The sequence below is a fragment of the Salmo salar genome, chromosome ssa17 (genome assembly GCF_905237065.1).
Source record: "Salmo salar chromosome ssa17, Ssal_v3.1, whole genome shotgun sequence".
Classification (NCBI taxonomy): Eukaryota; Metazoa; Chordata; class Actinopteri; order Salmoniformes; family Salmonidae; genus Salmo; species Salmo salar.
The window spans coordinates 9568602-9592567 of NC_059458.1; the positions used below are offsets into that span (position 1 = coordinate 9568602).

General features: G+C 47.8%; 1 protein-coding gene across 1 annotated transcript in view; it reads left to right on the plus strand.

Annotated features, from left to right (window-relative positions):
* Nucleotides 1–23966, plus strand: part of LOC106575142 (ras-associated and pleckstrin homology domains-containing protein 1) — a 72811-nt gene that overhangs the window by 24365 nt on the left and 24480 nt on the right. Inside the window, exons 2-5 of the mRNA XM_045700369.1 lie at nt 1051–1135; nt 19436–19558; nt 20342–20447; nt 20710–21335. Of these exons, the coding sequence (XP_045556325.1) occupies nt 19436–19558; nt 20342–20447; nt 20710–21335 (855 nt within the window). The 5' untranslated portion in view covers nt 1051–1135. The remainder of the gene's footprint in view (nt 1–1050; nt 1136–19435; nt 19559–20341; nt 20448–20709; nt 21336–23966) is intronic.

Sequence of the window (23966 nt, forward strand, 5' to 3'; positions counted from 1 at the left end):
TGATTGGCTCAAACGCATTAAGAAGGAAAGAAATTCCACAAATTAACTTTTAACAAGGCAACACCTGTTAATTGAAATGCATTCCAGGTGACTACCTCATGAAGCTGGTTGACAGAATGCCAAGAGTGTGCAAAGCTGTCATGAAGGAAAAGAGTGGCTACAAATATATTTTGATTTGTTTAACACTTCTTTTGGTTACTACATAATTCCATAAGTGTTATTTCCTAGTTTTGATGTCTTCACTATTATACTGGAATGTAAAAAAATAAAGAAAAACGTTGAATGTGTAGGTGTGTCCCAACTTCTCACTGGTACGGTTTATTTTTTGGGGGGAACATTACTGAACAGATAGAGGAAGACTGTGGGAAAAGATTGTGTCAAAGGGCAGTAGGCCAAATTCAAACCTCTCCCAGCACTGTACACGTGTGCTAGAGGTTGACTAGCCAGACCACAAATCAGCATTTTTTTTTTACATGAGCCTAATCTTCCATCTATATGATTCATTTGATTCATGTTTAACATAGGAGTCGGCATTCTTTCTGGACATGAGACATACTTGGTTGTGATTTGTCTGATTCGGCATACGGGACTCGCCTGGTGAGTTTGGTGAATCGTAACGCGAGCCAGGATTTTGATTCGCTTTGTAGTTTGGTCTGTGACTCTGTGAATATCTACCTGTGGAAGTGCGTCACTCCGCATTTTATGTGTGTATGTTTGTCACAAGCTACCCGGCCACAGCACTTGTTAGCTTCTTAGCTTGATTCAATTTGCTCAGCCCAGTGTGTCTAAGAGTTCTCCACACCCAGGCTCTGAAGCTACTGCCTGTGACGGTGAGATTGATCTCTCTCTCTGTCTGTGTACAGCGACGCAGTCTGTGATTTCCCTACAGCACTGAGAACAAGCGTCATCAATCCATAGGTCCCATTTGTCACTCGGTAATGGCCCTTGCTGAGCTGAATTTCAGCCATCTTTTTTTGTCTCCACTTTAAAACAAAAATAGATGGTGAATCAAATCTGATCTTTTTTTTTCTCCTATTCTCTCCTCTCCAGGACATAAAAGCTTAGTCCTGACTGTTGCGTTGGCTTCATTTGACCTCTTTGACCTAAGTGGGACAAAGGGAGAGACACACCAGAGGTAAGGGACACTTTTAACCCCTTCCTTTAGCCTGCTGTTTAGTCAGTTACCAGCCACCACTACATAGCAAGGTGGTCGTAGATGTTAGTTAATGACAATAGGACTTGGCAAGACCGCACAAACCAATCTGGAACTACCAGGCTAGCCAGTACATTGGCTCCCATTCCAATTCTTTCGGTAGAGTCTTTCTGACCCCTGTAGTTATTGTATAATGCGTGTCCCTAATGTCACCCCATTCCCTACATAGTCCTGGTCAAAAGTAGTGCACTATGTAGGGAATAGGGTGACATTTGGGACGTAGTCTCTGTGTGGCTGCCTGAGGGGTGTAGGGAACAAGTTTTCTCCCCCACACGGGCCTGTTCGGGGAAGTGGAGAAGTAGTGTTGAAGTGATTTGTCACGCGTGCTCAGAGTTTGTGTCCTGCGCTGTCTTGTCCTTGTCACCACCACTGTGGAGAACTTGCTTTCTCGTGTCTCCTGGCTGTCACACTGTCTTCCCTCATAGCGGTGTGTGTGTGTGTGTGTGTGTGTCTCCCAATCCTGGTCATCGAGGGGGACCCAGAGGGGTGCACGTTTTTGTTCTCGCCCAGCACGAACACACCCAACCCAACTAATCATTGAGCTTTTGATAATTCGAATCAGGTGTCTTAGTGCTGGACTAGAACAAAACCATGCACCCCTCTGGGTCCCCAAGAACCTAGAGATATCAGAGTAGGTAGGAAAGCAGTGTGGCTCAGCGGTCATGCTGCAGTCTACCAAGCACATTATGTCCAGGAGCAACATGGAATCCTGCCCCAAACACTATCACTTTCTTCCTTCTACAACCTATAGCCTACATCTACATTCCTAACTAAATAAAGAGACAAATACAGCAGTAGGATGGTTGAAAATAGTAGGTAGGAAACTGTGACAAATCGGGGTGAGGGGGCAGGCTAGTCACGTGCCATGTCAGTGTGTATTTCAAGACCTATACTCATTCCTTGAGGATGAGATGCTTTCACTGTGGGAATGAGGGTAGACTCGCAGAGCGTCTGTCGCACGCACGCACGCACGCACACACGCACGCAAGCAGCCATCTGAAGTGGACCTTTTTATAGTAAACCAAACCTACGCTACCAGCCCCACTCTGCCCTGTCACTCTGTCTGTGTGTGTGTGTGTGTGTGTGTGTGTGTGTGTGTGTGGTGTGCTCCAGGGCATGTGACTGCACACACTGAATCTACACAGCAGCTATTTTGTTTGGGAAGAAGCACTCGTGATCGTTGTGTGTTTTGTCTAGGCCAGCTCATTAGTTGGAGTGTGTTTTGGTGTTTCTAAGTGGGGCGGTGGCCTGTAATTTACACCAACCAACCCATACTCCAGCTTCCTCTAAGGGTATATAGGATATAGGGGGAAGTTGCATCTAGATGCTGATCTTGGGTCAGTTTAGCATTTCCCCCACTAATGGATAAGGTTAGGATTGGGGAGGGGAAGGTGATCCTAGATCTGTACCTATGTAAAATAACTCTTAACTCGGAGGTTTGGGGTGAAGTGTGTCACTATAGACTATATACTACTGACTGGCAGGATGCTATTGTTGCTACGGTCTCCATGGAGATTATAAAAAAACAAACGCGTATTGTGCGCTATCAAAGGGTGTGTTTGCGCGTGTGTGACTTTGACTGTGTGGTGTGTGTGTGTGTCTGCGTCTGTCCTTTAAAAACTAACCGTCCCCTTTGGCGGTGAGGGAATCTGACTCTTGAAGCTGGAGAGTAAGCCCTCGGGAGCTGAAAATGAACTAGCAGGAACAGTATAGTTGTTTGCGTGTGTATATATGGGTACGTCCCAAATTCCATGTGAATGTTGTGTGTGGGGGGGGGGGGTGTTGCACTCCCTTCAGGGACAGGCTGCCATTCCTGATTATTACAGGAAGGCCAGAGAATGGTCGGAAGGCCGGAGGTGACACGGCGGACGTGAGGTGGCACTGCTGACGGACAGACAGACTACCGACAGTTGCTAGAGTCAGGAGGCCTAACAAAACAAGACTGTGCGTTTGGCATGTGCGCATGTGTACATGCCCGTGAACGTGTTTGCAATGTGCCAGTTACCAGTAACCAATTCCCAGCCAGCTGTCAGAGTTCAAGAGGTCAGCGGCTGGCAGGAGCTGGGGCTGCTGGGAGCTGGGGCTGCTCACAGAGGGAGTCCATGCAACTTATTATGTGACTTGTCAAGCAAATGTTTACCCCAGAACTCTTTTAGGCTTGCAATAACAAAATGATTGAGTACTTATTGATTGAGTACCATAGCAGCTCCCACTCGTAGCACGCGCTCCAGCAGGTATATCTCACTGGTCACCATAGCAGCTCCCACTCGTAGCACGCGCTACAGCAGGTATATCTCACTGGTCACCCCCAAAGCCAATTCCTCCTTTGGTCACCTTACCTTCCAGTTCTCTGCTGCCAATGACTGGAATGAACTACAAAAATCTCTGAAGCTGGAAACACTTATCTCCCTCACTAGCTTTAAGCACCAGCTGTCAGAGCAGCTCACAGATCACTGCACCTGTACATAGCCCATCTGTAAACAGCCCATCTATCTACCTACCTCATCCCCATACTGTATTTATTTATTTATTTATCTTGCTCCTTTGCACCCCAGTATCTCTACTTGCACATTAATCTTCTGCACATCTACCATTCCAGTGTTTAATTGCTATATTGTAATTACTTCGTCACCATGGCCTATTTAGTGCCTTAACATACCTCATTTGCTCACATTGTATATAGACTTATTTTTCTACTGTATTATTGACTGTATGTTTGTTTTACTCCATGTGTTATTCCGTGTTGTTGTATGTGTCGAACTGCTTTGCTTTATCTTGGCCAGGTCGCAATTGTAAATGAGAACTTGTTCTCAACTTGCCTACCTGGTTAAATAAAGGTGAAATAAATATAAAATACAAAAATAAATTGTCTCTCTATAGATTTTTTTATTTATTAATGTGTAAACATGTCTAAAAACATAATTACATGTTGACATTATTGGGTATTTTGTAAAGATTAGTGACACAATCTTAATTTTAATAAATGTTTAATTCAGGCTGTAACACAGCAAAATGTGGGAAAGGTCCAGGGGTGTGAATACTTTCTGAAGGCACTGTATTTGCATAGTTAGGTGGCTGCTATGGGGGTAGGGCTGTTGGTAGGGCTGGGGCTGTTGGTAGGGCTGTTGCTGTTACTATGGAGAAACCTGCTGACTGCTGCAGACACCAGCTGACTTCTAGCTGCTGCTTCTGGGTGGGAACATATCATCTGATTAGGTCCTCTCTCTCTCTCTCTCTCTCTCTCCTTTTCTCTTTCCTTCTTTCTTTTCCCATCGCCCCCTGTCTTTGTCTTGCTTTCTTCCTCCCTTCATATCTCTCTTTTTCTCTCCTCTCCTCTTTATATCTCTGTTTTCTCTCTCTCTCTCTCTCTCCCCTCCTGTTTTAATTGTCTGTGTATGCCAGAGTCACTCTGTGTGATCTGTTTTCCTCGCTGGCTGTCAGTCGTGCTTGACTGATGCCATTTTGTCGGTCTGGCCCTCCCCCTACTCATATTCTAATAGTCTATTCCCTCCCCCATCATCTCTCCATCTCTGTCCTCCTCTCTCCCACTCCCCCATCCTTCCCATGATCTGCCGATTGTAGGAAGTGTTTTGTTCTAGCTTTCTTTAATGGCACAAAGATGGCAAAATGTATCTGGATTGGATCTCTGCTTCGTTGTATGCATTTTGTTGATTTTATATTTAGGCTGTATGTCATTTGTGCGTTCCCCCCCATTGTTGATATGCTGTATGGCGTTGAATCAAAGCAAGGTCATGTTCATTAGGCATTAAACCTTTGGCTACCATCAGAACACGTCTATGGTATGCCCTAATGAACACAACCTTGGCCTGGTGTAATTTCCTCTCGATTTAGTCTCCCGAGCACAAAGGGTCCAGGGCCTGTAGTCATAAAGCGTCTCAGACTAGGAGTTCTGATCTAGGATTAGGTCCTCCCTGTCCATGTAAACTTAGTCATTATCATCTAAAAGGAGAAACTGATCCTAGATCAGCACGCTTTTTGAATACGAATGTACTTTAGACTGTTGCCGTTGCCTTGTCAGTGGATCTCTTTCGTAGCCCGTGTGGAGACGATACTCTGCTTTTTGCACACTGTATGGGGTTGTAGCCTACTAGCCATATACAGTAGTCTTACAGTTAGGCTGAGAACGTCATCAGTTGCTATGTTTTAATGATCTCTTTGCCCCACCCTCACTGTGCAAATAGCCCCTTTCATTGACTGACTGAGCATGGTGGATGAGGCCTGTTTGCCCAGAGGGGATAGAGAGGAGTGAAATGAAATGAGCACTGCCATGTGCCCTGAAATAGCCACCATTCATTCATCCACACTCACCAGCCACCATTCATCCACACTCACCTGCCTGCTTTGTCGCACAGGCAGTCAAAGCACTTGAGAGCAGTAATACCAACTATGTTTGGCCTACTCATATAATCCCCCCACCCCCGTCCTACCGTTTTGGGAGAGTCCGGCCACACCCTTATCCATGTTCCAGAACAGGACCCAAGGCCAGGGCTGACTCACCCACAGGAACAGTGGGGGGTATTGTGACATGGGGGGGGTCGATAGCTGTTGAGGCAGACTTTCTACATTTAGTCAGTGTTAAATGTTCTAGACTAGATTCATGTATTCATGGTAAGGAAAAACAAACCACTGTCATCTATAGCAGCCTTAGTTTGACATGCACATTTCCCAGGGGACAATTAGGGGTGCTGGGAATATGGGACCCACTCTGTAATGTGCCATTACCACACACACACACACACACACACTGGAGTGCTATTCTTAACCCAGCAGGCCTCCCTAAATGTTTTATTTGTTCTTGGTGTTCATTTGTGGTCCACCCCCTCAAGAGACTATGAGCCCTACCAAACGCACAGGAACACCCCTCTCCTTTTTATCTACCGCTACAGAATGGCATAGTGGGCTTAAAGGGGAAGTTCAGCATTTGATCTCTTAATGTAAGACAACTTCATTCTAGACAGTTACTCATCCTGTATGGCTTAGTTGGTGGAGGATTGTAGGTTCGATTCCAGGGGAATGTATACACGCATGACTAAGTCTTTTTGGATAAAAGTTTCTTCTAATTGGCGTTTATTGTTATTAACTCGCCCTGTTGCTGATTTTCATGAAATGTTACCACTGTAATAAGAGTCTTTTTCTCCTTTTTGAGAATTCATCGTGATGTGATGTTGATGTATTTTTGGACTTGAAAAGGCTCTCGTCTACATCGGGGTCAGGATGGAGTTGTAAGTTTGACAGAGAAGATGAGTTTCAGACTGAGAAACAGTATTATGGGTGGTTGTGCATCTGGCTGTCATGTTTTTCTACAGGGGAAGCTGTTGAGACGATGTGTCACTGCTGCCGCTGTTTTATTAGCCCCTCAGTCCTCCTTGCATCAGACACACACACACACATAAGGGAGCATTGTGTGGGTGGGTGGGGTACGACGCCAAAATTAGACTGCATCCACACCCATTTTAGAAGGTTGGTTTATGGAAACATCTATTCCGCCAATACTCATGATTGCACAATAGTGTTTTCATACAGCTTACGTCATAGTCACCGACTTCTGCGTCCTCTTTTTGAATCATAAAAGGGTTATCAATTCTCCGTGTTGGAGATGGTGAAGCTAGTATAGAAAGGTGAGCTGTGTGTGTGCGTACACTTGCATTCACGCTTACCATGGTCTTGTCCAGTGGGCACGAAACGTCAGAGAACGTTCCAAAACTAAGTGACGCAATATCTGAACTTGTTCAGTAAGAAACAAGCGCTCATTTTCCCGTTGCAAAACGTTCTGCTCCGCTAAGCTCGAATGAACAGAACCCAGGACAAGACTGGGAACAAACCAAATAAACAATGTTCTGTTCCTACTCTGATGCAAAGTGAATTAACGAGGAGACTGCGGAGCACCACGTCATCTCATCTATGACGTAATGGGCAATTCCACAGTAACAAAATGATGACGCAAACTACACAAAACGTCATTCTGTTACCAAACTTTGCGTCTGTACTGTTCTTCAAGTAAATGTGTTTTTGTGGAAATTGGAACTCTGCCGTCTCTTCATTAATTCACGTTCAGTGCATACATTTTTAAAGTGAAAAATCCGAGTTTCATTATCATTCTGTTAGTGTGGAATTGTCATAATGCCTTCTCTCTTCCTCATTCTCTCTCTCGCTCCCTCCCTGTTTATCTCTCCCTCGTGCGCACTCCTTCCCTCCTCTCTGCCTAACTCTCCTCCCATTCTTTCTCTCTCCCTACGTTCTGCTCTATCAGTCCTCGTCTCTCCTTGCACACCCAGTCAGTTGCACAACTGACTGCATTCAACCGAAATGTCTTCTGCACTGAGCCCTCTGAATCAGAGTGGTGCAGGGGCTGCCTTAATCAACGTCCACGGCCCCCGGGGAGTTGTTGTTGTTGTTGGGGGTTAACTGCCTTGATCAAGGGCAGAACGACAGATTTTGCCGGCTCGGACATTCGAACCAGCGACTTTTGGGTTACTGACCCAACGCTCTTAACCGCTCGGCTACCTGCCACTTCGTACCTCTCTCCTTGCCGCCCCCTTTCAAGTGTACTTATATAGGGTCAATTGGTTTGTATGAGTGGCTGATTTTTATTCAGATTACGCGGAAGTCAACCCAACAGCCTGGTTAAACACTGTTCTACTTGTCCTACTGCGCTAAATAACTTTGGCCTGTATTTATCTGTCATTGAGAAATTCACATTTATACTGTGTGTGTGTGTGTGTGTGTGTGTGTGTGTGTGTGGTTATATACAGATGCATTGGCTACAGGTTAGGGTTCTACACCTCCTGACTTGACTGTCAGTGAGCATCCCACAAATGACCTTTGACGCTGACTTTTGACCCTCCATAGGCGAACATCACATCCTGTACTTCTCTATATGAAGCACTCTTCGCCCTTGCCCAGATTGACCACTCAAGAGTACATTGACCGTTTGTTCTGTTCTCTATTCCCAGTCTCATGGTTAAGCATTGGAAGCCAGCCATTACCTTCTTTAATTTAGAGTAGTGCTTTTCTAGAACAGTCCCCCTTTCTCTTTCCTCTCTCCCCCTTTCTCTTTCCTCTCTCCCCCTTTCTCTTTCCTCTCTCCCCCTTTCTCTTTCCCCCTTTCTCTTTCCTCTCTCCCCCTTTCTCTTTCCTCTCTCCCCCTTTCTCTTTCCTCTCTCCCCCTTTCTCTTTCCTCTCTCCCCCTTTCTCTTTTCTCTCTCCCCCTTTTCTCGCTCTCTCTCCCTCTTTTCTCTCCCTCCTCGGAGGCACAGGCTGACCCAAACTGGTGGCCTAGTGTGGAGCAGACGTGTGTGTGTGTGTGTGTGTTTCCTGTGTACCCCTCCCACTGTGGCAGAGGCTTAACACCACAACAGCCCCAGTGGAGCGACCTCTGAACCCTGAGGTGGCCCCAGCTCTGACCCCGGTGGTGATGGAAGACAGATGAGGAACTGTCATGCTCAGGCTTCTCATAGACACACTGGCCTGGAGAGAGAGAGAGTGTTGGAGGGAGAAAGGGAGACACAGGGGGAGAAAGGGAGACACAGGGGGAGAAAGAGAGACACAGGGGGAGAAAGAGAGACACAGGGGGAGAAAGAGAGACACAGGGGGAGAAAGAGAGACACGGGGGGAGAAAGGGAGACACGGGGAGAGAAAGAGACACAGGGGGAGAAAGAGAGACACAGGGGGAGAAAGGGAGACACGGGGGGAGAAAGGGAGACACAGGGGGAGAAAGGGAGACACAGGGGGGAGAAAGGGAGACACAGGGGGAGAAAGAGAGACACAGGGGGAGAAAGAGAGACACAGGGGGAGAAAGGGAGACACAGGGAGAGAAAGGAGACACAGGGAGAGAAAGGGAGACACAGGGGGAGAAAGGGAGACACAGGGGGAGAAAGGGAGACACAGGGAGAGAAAGAGAGACACAGGGGGAGAAAGGGAGACACAGGGGGAGAAAGGGAGACACAGGGGGAGAAAGAGAGACACAGGGGGAGAAAGGGAGACACAGGGAGAGAAAGGGAGACACAGGGGGAGAAAGAGAGACACAGGGGGAGAAAGAGAGACACAGGGGGAGAAAGAGAGACACAGGGGGAGAAAGAGAGACACAGGGGGAGAAAGGGAGACACAGGGGGAGAAAGGGAGACACAGGGAGAGAAAGGGAGACACAGGGAGAGAAAGAGAGACACAGGGAGAGAAAGAGAGACACAGGGGGAGACACAGGGGGAGAAAGGGAGACACAGGGGGAGAAAAGGGAGACACAGGGGGAGAAAGAGAGACACAGGGGGAGAAAGAGAGACACAGGGGAGAAAGAGAGACACAGGGGGAGAAAGAGAGACACAGGGGGAGAAAGAGACACAGGGGGAGAAAGAGAGACACAGGGGGAGAAAGAGAGACACAGGGGGAGAAAGAGAGACACACAGGGGGAGAAAGAGAGACACACAGGGGGAGAAAGAGAGACACAGGGGGAGAAAGAGAGACACAGGGGGAGAAAGGGAGACACAGGGGGAGAAAGGGAGACACAGGGGGAGAAAGAGACACAGGGGGAGAAAGGGAGACACAGGGGAGACACAGAACGACACAGGGAGAGAAAGGGAGACACAGGGGGAGAAAGAGGGACACGGGGGAGAAAGGGAGACACAGGGGGAGAAAGGGAGAGAAAGGGAGAGAAAGAGGGACACGGGAGAAAGGGAGAGAAAGAGGGACACGGCGAGAAGGGGGACACGGGGAGAAAGGGAGAGAAAGAGGGACACAGGGGAGAAAGGGAGAGAAAGAGGGACACGGGGAGAAAGGGAGAGAAAGAGGGACACAGGGGAGAAAGGGAGAGAAAGAGGGACACGGGGAGAAAGGGAGAGAAAGAGGGACACGGGAGGGGAGAGAAAGAGGGACACGGGGAGAAAGGGAGAGAAAGAGGGACACAGGGGAGAAAGGGAGACACAGGGGAGAAAGGAGAGAAAGGGAGACACGGGGAGAAAGGGAGAGAAAGAGGGACACGGGGAGAAAGGGAGAGAAAGAGGGACACGGGGAGAAAGGGAGAGAAAGAGGGACACGGGGAGAAAGGGAGAGAAAGAGGGACAGGGGGAAGGGAGAGAAAGAGGGACACGGGGGAGAAAGGGAGAGAAAGAGGGACACGGGGGAGAAAGGGAGAGAAAGAGGGACACGGGGAGAAAGGGAGAGAAAGAGGGACACGGAGAGAAAGGGAGAGAAAGAGGGACACGGGGAGAAAGGGAGAGAAAGAGGGACACGGCGAGAAGGGGGACACGGGGAGAAAGGGAGAGAAAGAGGGACACGGGGAGAAAGGGAGAGAAAGAGGGACACGGGGAGAAAGGGAGAGAAAGAGGGACACGGGGAGAAAGGGAGAGAAAGGGAGAGAAAGAGGGACACGGGGAGAAAGGGAGAGAAAGAGGGACACGGCGAGAAGGGGGACACGGGGAGAAAGGGAGAGAAAGAGGGACACGGGAGAAAGGGAGAGAAAGAGGGACACGGGGAGAAGGGGGACACGGGGAGAAAGGGAGAGAAAGAGGGACACGGGGAGAAAGGGAGAGAAAGAGGGACACGGGAGAAAGGGAGAGAAAGAGGGACACGGCGAGAAAGGGGGACACGGGAGAAAGGGAGAGAAAGAGGGACACGGGAGAAAGGGAGAGAAAGAGGGACACGGAGAAAGGGAGAGAAAGAGAGACACGGGGGAGAAAGGGAGAGAAAGGGAGAGAAAGAGGGACACGGGGAGAAAGGGAGAGAAAGAGGGACACAGGGGGAGAAAGGGGGACACGGGAGAAAGGGAGAGAAAGAGGGACACGGGGAGAAAGGGAGAGAAAGAGGGACACGGGGAGAAAGGGAGAGAAAGAGGGACAGGGAAGGGAGAAAGAGGGACACGGGGGAGAAAGGGGAGACAGGGAGAGAAAGAGGGACACGGGAGAAAGGGAGAGAAAGAGGGACACGGGCGAGAAGGGGGACACGAAAGGGAGAGAAAGAGGGACACGGAGGGGAGAGAAAGAGGGACACGGAAAAGGGGAGAAAGAGGGACACAGGGGAGAAAGGGAGAGAAAGGGGGAGAAAGAGGGACACGGGGAGAAAGGGGGACACGGGGAGAGGGGGAGAAAGAGGGACACGGGGGAGAAAGGGAGAGGACACGGGGAGAGAAAGGGGAGAAAGGGAGAGAAAGAGGGACACGGGGAGAGAAAGGGGGAGAAAGGGAGAGAAAGAGGGACACGGCGAGAAAGGGAGAGAAAGAGGGACACGGGGAGAAAGGGAGAGAAAGGGGAGAGAAAGAGGGACACGGGGAGAAAGGGAGAGAAAGAGGGACACGGGGAGAAAGGGAGAAAGGGAGAGAAAGAGGGACACGGGGAGAAAGGGAGAGAAAGAGGGACACGGGGAGAAAGGGAGAGAAAGAGAGACACGGGGAGAGAAAGAGGGAGAAAGAGGGACACGGGGAGAGAAAGGGGGAGAAAGGGAGAGAAAGAGGGACACGGGGAGAAAGGGAGAGAAAGAGGGACACGGGGAGAAGGGGGACACGGGGAGAAAGGGAGAGAAAGAGGGACACGGGAGAAAGGGAGAGAAAGAGGGACACGGGGAGAGGGGAGAAAGAGGGACACGGGGGAGAAAGGGAGAGAAAGGGAGAGAAAGAGGGACACGGGGGAGAAGGGGGACACGGGGGGAGAGAAAGAGGGACACGGGGAGAAGGGAGAGAAAGAGGGACACGGGGAGAGAAAAGGGGGAGAAAGGGAGAGAAAGAGGGACACGGGGAGAGAAAGGGGGAGAAAGGGAGAGAAAGAGGGACACGGGGAGAGAAAGGGGGAGAAAGGGAGAGAAAGAGGGACACGGGGATGAGAAAGGGGGAGAAAGGGAGAGAAAGGGGGACACGGGGAGAGAAAGGGGGACACGGGGAGTGAAAGGGGGACACGGGGAGTGAAAGGGGGACACGGGGAGAGAAAGGGGGACACGGGGAGTGAAAGGGGGACACGGGGAGTGAAAGGGGGACACGGGGAGTGAAAGGGGGACAGGGGGAGTGAAAGGGGGACACGGGGGAGTGAAAGGGGGACAGGGGAGTGAAAGGGGGACAGAGGGCGACACAGGGGAGAGAGAGGGCGACACAGGGAGAGAGAGGGCGACACAGGGGAGAGAGAGACACAGGGGAGAGAGGGCGACACAGGGAGAGAGAGGGCGACACAGGGAGAGAAAGGGCGACACAGGGGGAGAAAGAGGAGACACAGGGGAGAAAGGGAGACACAGGGAGAGAAAGGGAGACACAGGGGGAGAAAGAGAGACACAGGGAGAGAAAGAGAGACACAGGGGGAGAAAGAGAGACACAGGGGGAGAAAGGGAGACACAGGGGGAGAAAGAGAGACACAGGGGGAGAAAGAGAGACACAGGGGGAGAAAGAGAGACACAGGGGGAGAAAGGGAGACACAGGGGGAGAAAAGGGAGACACAGGGGGAGAAAGAGAGACACAGGGGAGAAAGAGAGACACAGGGGGAGAAAGAGAGACACAGGGGGAGAAAGGGAGACACAGGGAGAGAAAGGAGACACAGGGGGGAGAAAGAGAGACACAGGGGAGAAAGGGAGACACAGGGGGAGAAAGGGAGACACAGGGGGAGAAAGAGAGACACAGGGGGAGAAAGAGAGACACAGGGGGAGAAAGAGAGACACAGGGGGAGAAAGAGAGACACAGGGGGAGAAAGAGAGACACAGGGGGAGAAAGAGAGACACAGGGGGAGAAAGAGAGACACAGGGGGAGAAAGGGAGACACAGAGAGACACAGGGGGAGAAAGAGAGACACATGGGGAGAAAGGGAGACACAGGGAGAGAAAGAGGGACACAGGGAGACACAGAACGACACAGGGAGAGAGAGAGAGAGAGAGAGAGGGGGACGAGAGAGAGAGAGGGGGACGAGAGAGAGAGAGAGAGAGAGAGAGAGAGAGAGGGGGACGAGAGAGAGAGAGGGGGACAGAGAGAGAGGGGGACGAGAGAGAGGGGGGACGAGAGAGAGAGAGAGCTCTTCTGATACCATTAAAAAGTAAAAGGCCATGGGTGTTTGTTTTGTGATGACACACATGAGAACAGACAGTGTTTCTCTGTTTCAGGTAGTGGTAATGCCCCTGGTTGTAAATCAATCATGCCCTTAGTAGTGTTCTAACAGCTTTAAGTGAATTGATTAGCACCTGGGACCCTGATTTTAAAAGCGTAGGGCGTGAGACATGCATTTGACCATCTTCACACACCACACCTTTTTTTTCACCAAGACAGTTGTGAAGAGGACACAACAACACCTTTTCCCCCTCAGGAGACTAAAAAGATTTGGCATGGGTCCCCAGATCCTCAAAAAGTTCTACGGCTGCACCATCGCGAGCATCCTGACCGGTTGCGTCACCGCCTGGTATGGCAACTGCTCGGCATCTGACAGTAAGGCGCTACAGAGGGTAGTGCGTACGACCCAGTACATCACTGGGGCCAAGCTTTCCTCCACACAGGACCTATATAAAAGGCGGTGTCAGAGGAAAGGCCAAAAAAGTGTCAGACTCCAGTCACCCCAGTCATAGACTGTTCTCTCTGCTACCGCACGGTAAGCGGTACCGGAGTGCCAAGTCTAGGACCAAAAGGCTCCTTGACAGCTTCTATCCCCAAGTCATAAGACTGCTGAACAATTAATCAAATGGCCACCGGACTTTTTTGATTTGTAACCGTGGCAGCTTCACCTGGGAGATCCATCATTTTCCTGCCACTGCACTGTGTACCGCGCCAGATTGAAGCTTGTAATTGGTTTAGTAAGGGTCTGGGGTCAAGGCAATTGGATGCGTTTCTAAGAAATGCTCCTCTATGCTGTGGAATGCAGCCACAGCAGACTATACAGGCAGTTTATGAACTCAATTGCCAAAAGAGCAGCACAACCACTTGTACCACTGTTTTGTACACAATTTTCAACAAACTCATTTGCCGTCATTACTTTCCCTGTCGCAGAATGCTTCCTTATTACAGCATGTGATAATATTTAGTTAGTTAAATGATTTAATGCACCACTTGCGTTCGCCACGGTTACAGTGCTCGTGATGTAGAAAGGCAAACGCATATGATCTGATTTCAAAATAATTTTCAGGCACAGTTGATAAGATTTAGGCTATGTCTTCCGGATATTTTTATTACCTGTTTAATATATTCGGTCTTTCCCAATAGCTACTGTTGTTGTTACAACAATTCCCATCCCCTACAATGGGCTAAAATATAGACTAAATAGTGTGCTTATCTCAGCAGGAACGCGACTGTTATTCCACATTACTTTTATTCTTTTCACTTACCAATTTTGCTGGTGTAATTAGGCTATTTGAAATCGACTATGCCAGCTTGAGTCTTTTGCCCTCAGAACAGCCTCAATTCGTCGGGGCATGGACTCTACAAGTTGTCGAAAGCATTCCACAGGGATGCTGGCCTATGTTTACTTTACTTAACAGTTGTTAAGTTGGCTGGATGTCCTTTGGGGGGTGGACCATTCTTAAAACCTCTTGACACAAACCTCCTCCCCCTTCAGCTACATTGATTTTGAAGTGGATTCAACAAGTGACGTCAGTAAGGGATCATAGCATTGACCTGGTCAGTCTGTCATGGAAAGAGGTGTTCATAATGTTTTGTCCACTCAGTACAAAACATAGCTTTAACCTGGATTATAGTTTATCAGGTACACCCATCTAGTACCGGGTCGGACCCTGAACAGCCTGATTTCTTGCTGCAGATTGGACGGCGATACACCGTTGACACCAGGCGAATGGGTTCATGGACTAATATCGCTTACGCCAGATTCTGACTCTGCCATTAGCATGACACACCAGGAAGCGGGATTCGTTGAACCAGGTGACGTTGTCCAGTGTTGGTGATCGCGCGCCCACTGGAGCCGCTTGTTTTTAGCTCATAGCAGTGGAACTAGGCGTGGTCGTCTGCTGCAATAGCAAATCCGTGACAAGGATCGAAGAGTTGTGCGTTCCGAGATGCCATTCTGCACACCACTGTTGTACTGTGCCGTTATTTGTCTGTTTGCGGCCCGCCTGTTAGCTTGCACCATTCTTGCCATTCTCCTTTGACCTCTCATCAACAAGCCGTTTTCACCCGCAGGACTGGCACTGACTGGATGTTTTTTGTTTGTATCACCATTCTCAGGAAACCCTAGACACTGTCATGCGTGAAAAGCCCAGGAGGGCGGCCGTTTCTGAGGTACAGGATCCGGCGCGCCTGGCACCGACGATCATACCACGCTCATTGGTCGCTTAGGTCACTCGTTTTGCCCATTCTGTTCAATCGAACAGTAACTGAATGCCTCGATGCCTGTCTGCCTGCTTTATATAGCAAGCCACGGCCACGTGACTCACTATCTGTAGCAGCGATCCATTTTTGTGAACGGGGTGGTGTACCTAATAAACTGTCCGGCTAGTGTAGGCGAAGTCATGAGGATAGGCTATATTGAAATGCCCCTTGCCTCAAATATCTGGTAATGTAATTTTAGTATTGTGCACAAGCTGCTAGGCAGAAATATCTGGCCTATGTAGAGTCAGATGGTGGCGAGGTTTTGCAAATCATCCTCAACCACCTGAAGATTGATATTACTTTGGTTTTTATTGACTGTGGGGTAATTTGTAGAAATCAAATGTCACATGAACATACTCAAACCCCAAGTAGTTAGGAAACGCAGATCAACAAGCCCTATTGGAGCGCTGCCTCGAGGCAGTATTTATGGTCCTATTGGAAAAGGATAGTACACCCAATGACTTACATATTTACAAGGGAAGACTGAAATCCATCCCATGGTTGCATCCCAAATGTCACCCTATTCCCTTTATAGTGTGCTACTTTTGACCAGGGCCCATAGGGTGCCATTTCGGACACCGCACTCTATATGATGGCACCTCCAGTGTATTTGCAAACAGAAAGGAGACTTATTTCATTCTGTTATTTTCCTCTTCCTGTCCTCCCCGGTTCGCCATGATGTCATGCTGTAAAGAAGCACTGTCCATGGCACTGTAACCATGGCGATGCTGGTTTTTGATTGACAGCTGGGCTTGGGCGTTGTTATGGAACAGCCCGCGGGGGGAAATTAGGCCATTTCCTGTTCTGACCCCCCCACACACACACACACACACACACACACACACACACACCTCCGCACCGCACAGCTACTACATACACATGCACGGGTGTGTGCCTTGTTCACTGTACATTGTGTATGACATATATGGCGGCCATGCCAACTAAAGGGTTGACTGGGATTGCCAAGGGGTCTTAGGGGGTGATGGTTGGGCAGCTGTAGAGACAGTGTGGAAAGACTGTGCGTGTAACTGTGCATGCCTGTAAATCTGCACAGTCACACACACAACAGTGGTTCTGTGTAAGCTCGCTGTCTCGAATGTGTCCGCGCATGATACGAAACAGACTCCTTTCCAGCTGGTGTGTGCGTGCGTGCGAATTTTGCACGCATGAACCTTCGTGTTTATGGCCTGTGCCAGTGCCCACCAGGCCCACTCACACACTTAGCCGAACTAGGCCCAAGTCACAGGCTGGTTAACCACAGGATGCTAACTGCAACTCAGCCTTTTTCTTTCTCCCTCCCTGTTCTCTCTTCTTTCCCTCACTCTCCTCCCTCCCTGCTCGCTCCCTCATTCCTTCCTCCCTGCTCCCTCTGTCTCTGTCTCTCTCTCTCTCTCTCTCTCTCTCTCTCTCTCTCTCTCTCTCTCTCTCTCTCTCTCTCTCTCTCTCTCTCTCTCTCTCTCTCTCTCTCTCTCTCTCTCTCTCTCTCTCTCTCTCTCTCTCTCGCTTCTTCCTATCACTTTTTCTTTGAGCTGTTAACACAGAAGAAAATAACTATTTGGCGGTAGAGATGCAGCCAAGTATGTAAGCTCTCAGGGGAATAAGAGTGGATTTTCAAAGCAAGCCCTTCCTGCCGTTCCTCTCCACTGCTCTCTCCACACTTAAACACAGTGCTCCTCTCTTTGAGACATATTACACTACCACACACACACACTCTCCAACATGATGCGGCAGAAAATGATACTGTACAGATACAATCTCAATGGAGCTCGAAATGCTGGTATTGGATCAGTTTGCGGGTCACACACACACACACACACAGCTTTATTTTCGTGACATGTCAGGAATTTTTGGTGAGTAAAAATGTTTGACAATTAAAAATCATATTTTCTTCAACACTATCCCCAAACCCATAAACCTAACCCTTAAGCTTAAAATAGCATTTGAACAAATTCAGGACATGAAAAAAGTCCTGCCTTTTCAAAAAAAAGAAGTTCTTGTTTTCCTACCCTGTCAAAACATTGGGGTGAATTGTTAGGACATTGGGGTCCTGATAAGGTAGGAAAACAAGTATACACACCATATCAAAAGCAGGGGTCAACTATGTACCTATGGAGGGCCCTGTTGTCTGGTACAGTCCCCCATCAAGAGGCTCACAGCACGGTTAGGGGGAAAACGCTGTACCCCCTGGAACACCAATGAGATGACCTTAGGCCTGAGCTCCTAACTGTTCCATCTGAATGGGCTGCTATCAGACCTGGCTTCAAATACTATTGGAAAATCATTTCAAATACTTTATCTGTGCTTGATTGAGCTCTCCTGGTGCAATGGAACCCATAGAATAGGCCTCAAACTGCCAACCCTGCCCGCCTGGCAGGCTAGAGCAAACGCTCAAAGTATTTGAAAGATTTCAAATATTATTTGAACCCAGGTCTGGCTGTTGTAGGGGTTCATGTACTGTAGGAACACAGGGTAATATTGTGGGGATAAGACTGGGCTTTTTGTGTCTTTAGGTGACTTTGCCACACACTGCTGCCATGCCATTGATCCTGTGTCACCGTGTGTGTGTGCTTGTTTCTGTCTCACCCCTCACTAGTGGTGCTCTCAGAGAATTGCGTGTGTAAAAAGAGGACGGAGGGGGGCGTGGTTACGGTTTAGTGGTAGAGGGTGTGCGTCCGTGCGCGTGTATGTGACCATGTGTGAGGGAGTGTTTTTTTTTTTCTTGTGTCCCACTGTGTGCGTGGCCCTGCCTCCCCATGTCCTCATGTAGCCTGTCAGTAGATTAAGATAAGATGGCATTCCTCTGACTAGATCCTATGCTGTTTTCATTCCAAATACTCCCCCACTAAACTCTCTCCCTATCCAACCAGGAAGTGATGCAATAGGAACAGGATGTGAAGGGGTCACTGGTCATACTTTTAATGGTATCAGAAGAGGATGTGAAGGGGTCAGCTATTAGTCAAATATGCTTCTGTCTGTCTGAGGTTGGAGTGGGTTTCGAGATTGGTTTAGCCACAGATGTGGGTGGTGGTTAGGGAAGGGGCTTCGAGTGGGGCCTTCCGTGACGCATGTACGTGCGCACACACACGCTCACCCCTAGGGGGCTTTAAAGGCTTGTAGTGTCACTGGCTCAAGTTCTACCAGTGAGGCTTTGAGTCATGACACTGCACATGATTTAAACACAGTCATTATCCCAGCAGTGTAAAAGGTGGGACATTTACACAAACATCACCTATTTTCTGATCTGTCCACAAGAGGGCGCTCTGTCATTATCATTAGACGCCACGATGAGGCTCTGTGATACAGAATACCATGGCTGCGTCCCAAGTGGCACACCATTCCCTTCATAGTGCATTACTTTTGACCAAAGCCCAAGTACACTATAAAGGGAATAGGGCGTGATTTGGGACAGAGTTCGTGATTGGCTGTGGCTGACAGTCGACTTCGACTCTTATCACCAATGTCTGACCATAGGCATGATGGGTTTATTGAAGCCATAATGTTATTTTTATGAATTGATGTGGCGCCTATGTGGAACGTGCAATGCGGTTATTTCAGTGCTCACTACTGTACAAAACAGCCAAAGCAGTATGGGCAGCCACTCGTGTGGGAATAGGCCTCAACTCAGTAGGCCTTCCAACGGCATCCAGCATGTGGAATACTGCATCTCTGGCAGACACAACAGGGAATAGCCTCATGCCGTTGCGCAGCCGTATCCCTCCACGTTATAGAGCTCTTTTTGGCGGTTGCCATGGTAACATATATATAAGAAGGTTGAGCTGGTGAAGGTGTGGATTCATCGCTGCCACTGTGCGATAGAATTCTCTCTTGGTAAATGTGTGCACGTATGCATGCGTGCTCGTGAATTGAAACATTTTGAATCGTTTTGATTGTAATGTGATTTCTATAGTCAAATGAAGTATTGTGTGTGTCTGTCTCCAGATGGCAGATATGTCTGACGATGAGCTGGACCACGGGGGAGTGGAGGAGGACAGTGATAAGGAAGACCAGGACCTGGACAAAATGTTTGGAGCCTGGTTGGGAGAGCTGGACAAACTCACACAGGTATTGCAGTAGGGGAGGATGGGCGTATCCCGGCAACGGTAGCCTGGCAACTAGATCCTGGCAGCCATGTCATGGATACCATGTCTTGGCAACGGTATCCTAGCAAACCATATCCAAGTAATCCTATTCTAGCAACAATATCATAGTAACAGTATCCATGCATCCATGTCCAAGTAACTGTAACCTAGTAACCGTACCCTAGCAATCGTATCCTGGTAACCGTATCCCGGCAACCATATTATCCTATTTACCACCCCTCCCACCCTTTCGCTAAGTCATGTTAGCTTTCTTACACTTCCTTCAAGCCTGTTAAAGTCTGGTCTTGTATTGTTATGGATTAAAGACATGCGGCGGTACTTTGGCAACTAGTAAGCATTTTTTAGACCTCTTGCTTTGGGCTGGATTGTTTCATGTGTAGTTCATACATGCACAATCTATGAGCAGAATTACTGTCTTACCTCAATTAGCCATTAAATCCTTAGTTTGAAAACTACTGTTTTCTGGAATCTGTGGTGCCATTTTCCCTACATTTACCCCCACGTGGGCCAGTCCCCTAGCAATTTGAGTTTCAGCCAATGAGCTTCAGCCCCTCGCCATTTGAGTGACAGCTAGCAAGACACACAGACAGTAGAGCAAGAGAGCAATGATTTTGTGACGTACGCAATCTTTGGACCACTTGGCTAGTGTGCGCTACATTTAGAACTAGTGGCCTAAAAAGTATACAAAAGTATCAGAGAATATTTTTAAGATGTTGATTTTGATAGTGTGATTTGTCCTCTACAGAGCCTGGATGACGGGAAGCCACAGAAGCCAGTCCAGAAGGCCCCTCTCAGACAGGAAACCAACATGGCTAACTTTTCTTACCGCTTCTCCATGTACAACATCAATGGTAAGACACACACACTCAGACCTATATGCCCTACCTACTTCCTGCAGAGCATGGTGTCTGTGACATGCCTGTGTGACCCACAACAACCTTGCTTTACTGCTGTGCAAAATTACCTTTTCAACTGTCACGCTTTCATGAAATCAATATTTTAGCTTGTGTGTGTGTGTGTGTGTACTAGCATGTCTCTACTAGCATGTCTCTACTAGCATGTGTGTATACAAAAGAAGGTGGATTCACACTCCCCTTTTCCCCCTCCTTACAGAGGCTCTGAACCAGACGACAGAGACCGTAGACCTGGATGCCCTGATGGCTGACCTGTGTTCCATAGAACAGGAGCTCAGCACCATCGGTAAGCCCAACACCGGCACCGCCCGCCAGGCTAAATGTCAACAACGAGGCCCGGGGGTTCGCAGCGCCAGTGCCAAGCAGACTGGCAGCGGTGGAGGCGGTAGCAGCGGGGGCAGCACCAGCAGTAGTACCCGGGCGTCACCAGCCTCCACCGTCCGAGGGGGCAGCTCCAACTCCCACGGGCGCCCGTCTGCATCGAACTTCTCGCTGGACGACATCACGGCCCAGTTAGAGCAGGCGTCACTCAGCATGGACGAGGCAGCGCACCAGACTTCTTCCTCCTACTCCTCTGCCACCCTCCGGCGCCCCTCGGCGGGTTCCTCGTCCTCGCAGCACCGGAGGACGGGCTCAGTTGGCGCAGTTAGTGAACACGAGGCGGGGGGCCACTCCTCGAGGTCCAGCGTTAATTCTGCGTCTGCGTCTGCGTCCAGCATGGACTCTCTGGATATCGACAAGGTGCTGTCTAGGACAGCAGGAGGGGCCGAGCAGGAAGGGGAGTCCCAAGGCCCCCAGCCACCACAGGGCCCGGCCAGTACTGAGGTAAGTCACACACACTCATACCTACACTCCAATCTTCACAATCCTGTTTTCCTAATTATTTCCTAAAAAGTAACTAAGATGTACCATGAATAGAAATATCTCTTAGTGAAACATTACCACTGACAGGTTGTTCATTTCTTTCCTCTGTTGTCGTCTGTATGAGAGTCAGCCTGCAAACAAGGCCCAGTTATCTCAGCCTATCAAAAGCCCTTTTTCATGTACAGGCTTTTAGTTTGAGCAGGGTAATGAATGCAGTTAATAGGGCATTGTGGGACCTCCTTTATGCAGACTAACAGGGTGGGTTGACTATTTGCGTTATAACAGTGATAGGCTGTTTGTTTAGGGGGGAAAATAAACTGCTGCTGTGCTTTGTTTGTTCGAACATGATGAATGGTATGATGATGATGATGATGATGAATGGTATGATGATGATGATGATGAATGAATGGTATGGTGAATGGTATGGTGTTGAATGGTATGGTGGTGAATGGTATGATGATGAATGATATGATGATGTATGGTGATGAATGGTATGATGATGTATGGAGATTAATGGTATGGTGGTGAATGATGTATGTTGATGAATGGTATGATGATGTATGGTGATGAATGATATGATGATGAATGATATGATGAATGGTATGATGATGTATGGTGATGAATAATATGATGATGTATGGTGATGAATGATATGATGTATGGTGATGAATGATATGATGATGTATGGTGATGAATGATATGATGAATGGTATGATGATGTATGGTGATGAATGATATGATGATGTATGGTGATGAATGATATGATGATGTATGGTGATGAATGATATGATGATGTATGATGATGTATGGTGGTGAATGATATGATGATGTATGGTGATGTATGGTATGATGATGTATGGAGATGAATGGTATGGTGGTGAATTGTATGGTGATGAATATGATGATGTATGGTGATGTATGGTGATGTATGGTGATGTATGGTGATGAATGATATGATAATGTATGGTGAATGATATGATGATGTATGGTGACGAATATGATGATGTATGGTGATGAATGGTATGGTGATGAATGGTATGGTGATGAATGATATGATAATGTATGGTGAATGATATGATGATGTATGGTGACGAATATGATGATGTATGGTGATGAATGGTATGGTGATGAATGGTATGGTGATGAATGATATGATGATGTATGGTGATGAATGGTATGGTGATGAATGATATGATGATGTATGGTGATGAATGGTATGGTGATGAATGGTATGATGATGTATGGTGATGAATGGTATGGTGATGAATGATATGATGATGTATGGTGATGAATGGTATGGTGGTGAATGATATGATGATGTGTGGTGATGAATGGTATGGTGATGAATGATATGATGATGTGTGGTGATGAATGGTATGGTGGTAAATGATATGATGATGTATGGTGATGAATGGTATGGTGGTGAATGATATGATGATGTATGGTGATGAATGGTATGGTGGTGAATGATATGATGATGTATGGTGATGAATGGTATGGTGGTGAATGGTATGATGATGTATGGTGATGAATGGTATGGTGGTGAATGGTATGATGATGTATGGTGATGAATGGTATGATGATGATGTATGGTGATGAATGGTATGGTGGTGAATGATATGATGATGTATGGTGATGAATGGTATGGTGGTGAATGGTATGGTGGTGAATGATATGATGATGTATGGTGATGAATGGTATGGTGGTGAATGATATGATGATGTATGGTGATGAATGGTATGGTGGTGAATGATATGATGATGTATGGTGATGAATGGTATGGTGGTGAATGATATGATGATGTATGGTGATGAATGGTATGGTGGTGAATGGTATGATGATGTATGGTGATGAATGGTATGGTGGTGAATGGTATGATGATGTATGGTGATGAATGGTATGATGATGATGTATGGTGATGAATGTTATGGTGGTGAATGATATGATGATGTATGGTGATGAATGGTATGGTGGTGAATGGTATGGTGGTGAATGATATGATGATGTATGGTGATGAATGGTATGGTGATGAATGGTATGATGATGTATGGTGATGAATGGTATGGTGATGAATGGTATGATGATGTATGGTGATGAATGGTATGGTGATGAATGGTATGATGAATGGTATGGTGATGAATGGTATGATGATGTATGGTGATGAATGGTATGGTGATGAATGGTATGATGTATGGTGATGAATGGTATGGTGATGAATGGTATGATGAATGGTATGGTGATGAATGGTATGATGATGTATGGTGATGAATGGTATGGTGATGAATGGTATGATGATGAATGGTATGATGATGAATGGTATGGTGATGAATGGTATGGTGATGTATGGTGATGAATGGTATGATGATGTATGGTGATGAATGGTATGGTGATGAATGGTATGATGATGTATGGTGATGAATGGTATGGTGATGAATGGTATGGTGATGAATGGTTTGATGAATGGTATGGTGATGAATGGTATGATGAATGGTATGGTGATGAATGGTATAGTGGTGAATGATATGATGATGTATGGTGATGAATGGTATGGTGATGACTGGTATGGTGATTAATGGTATGGTGGTGAATGAT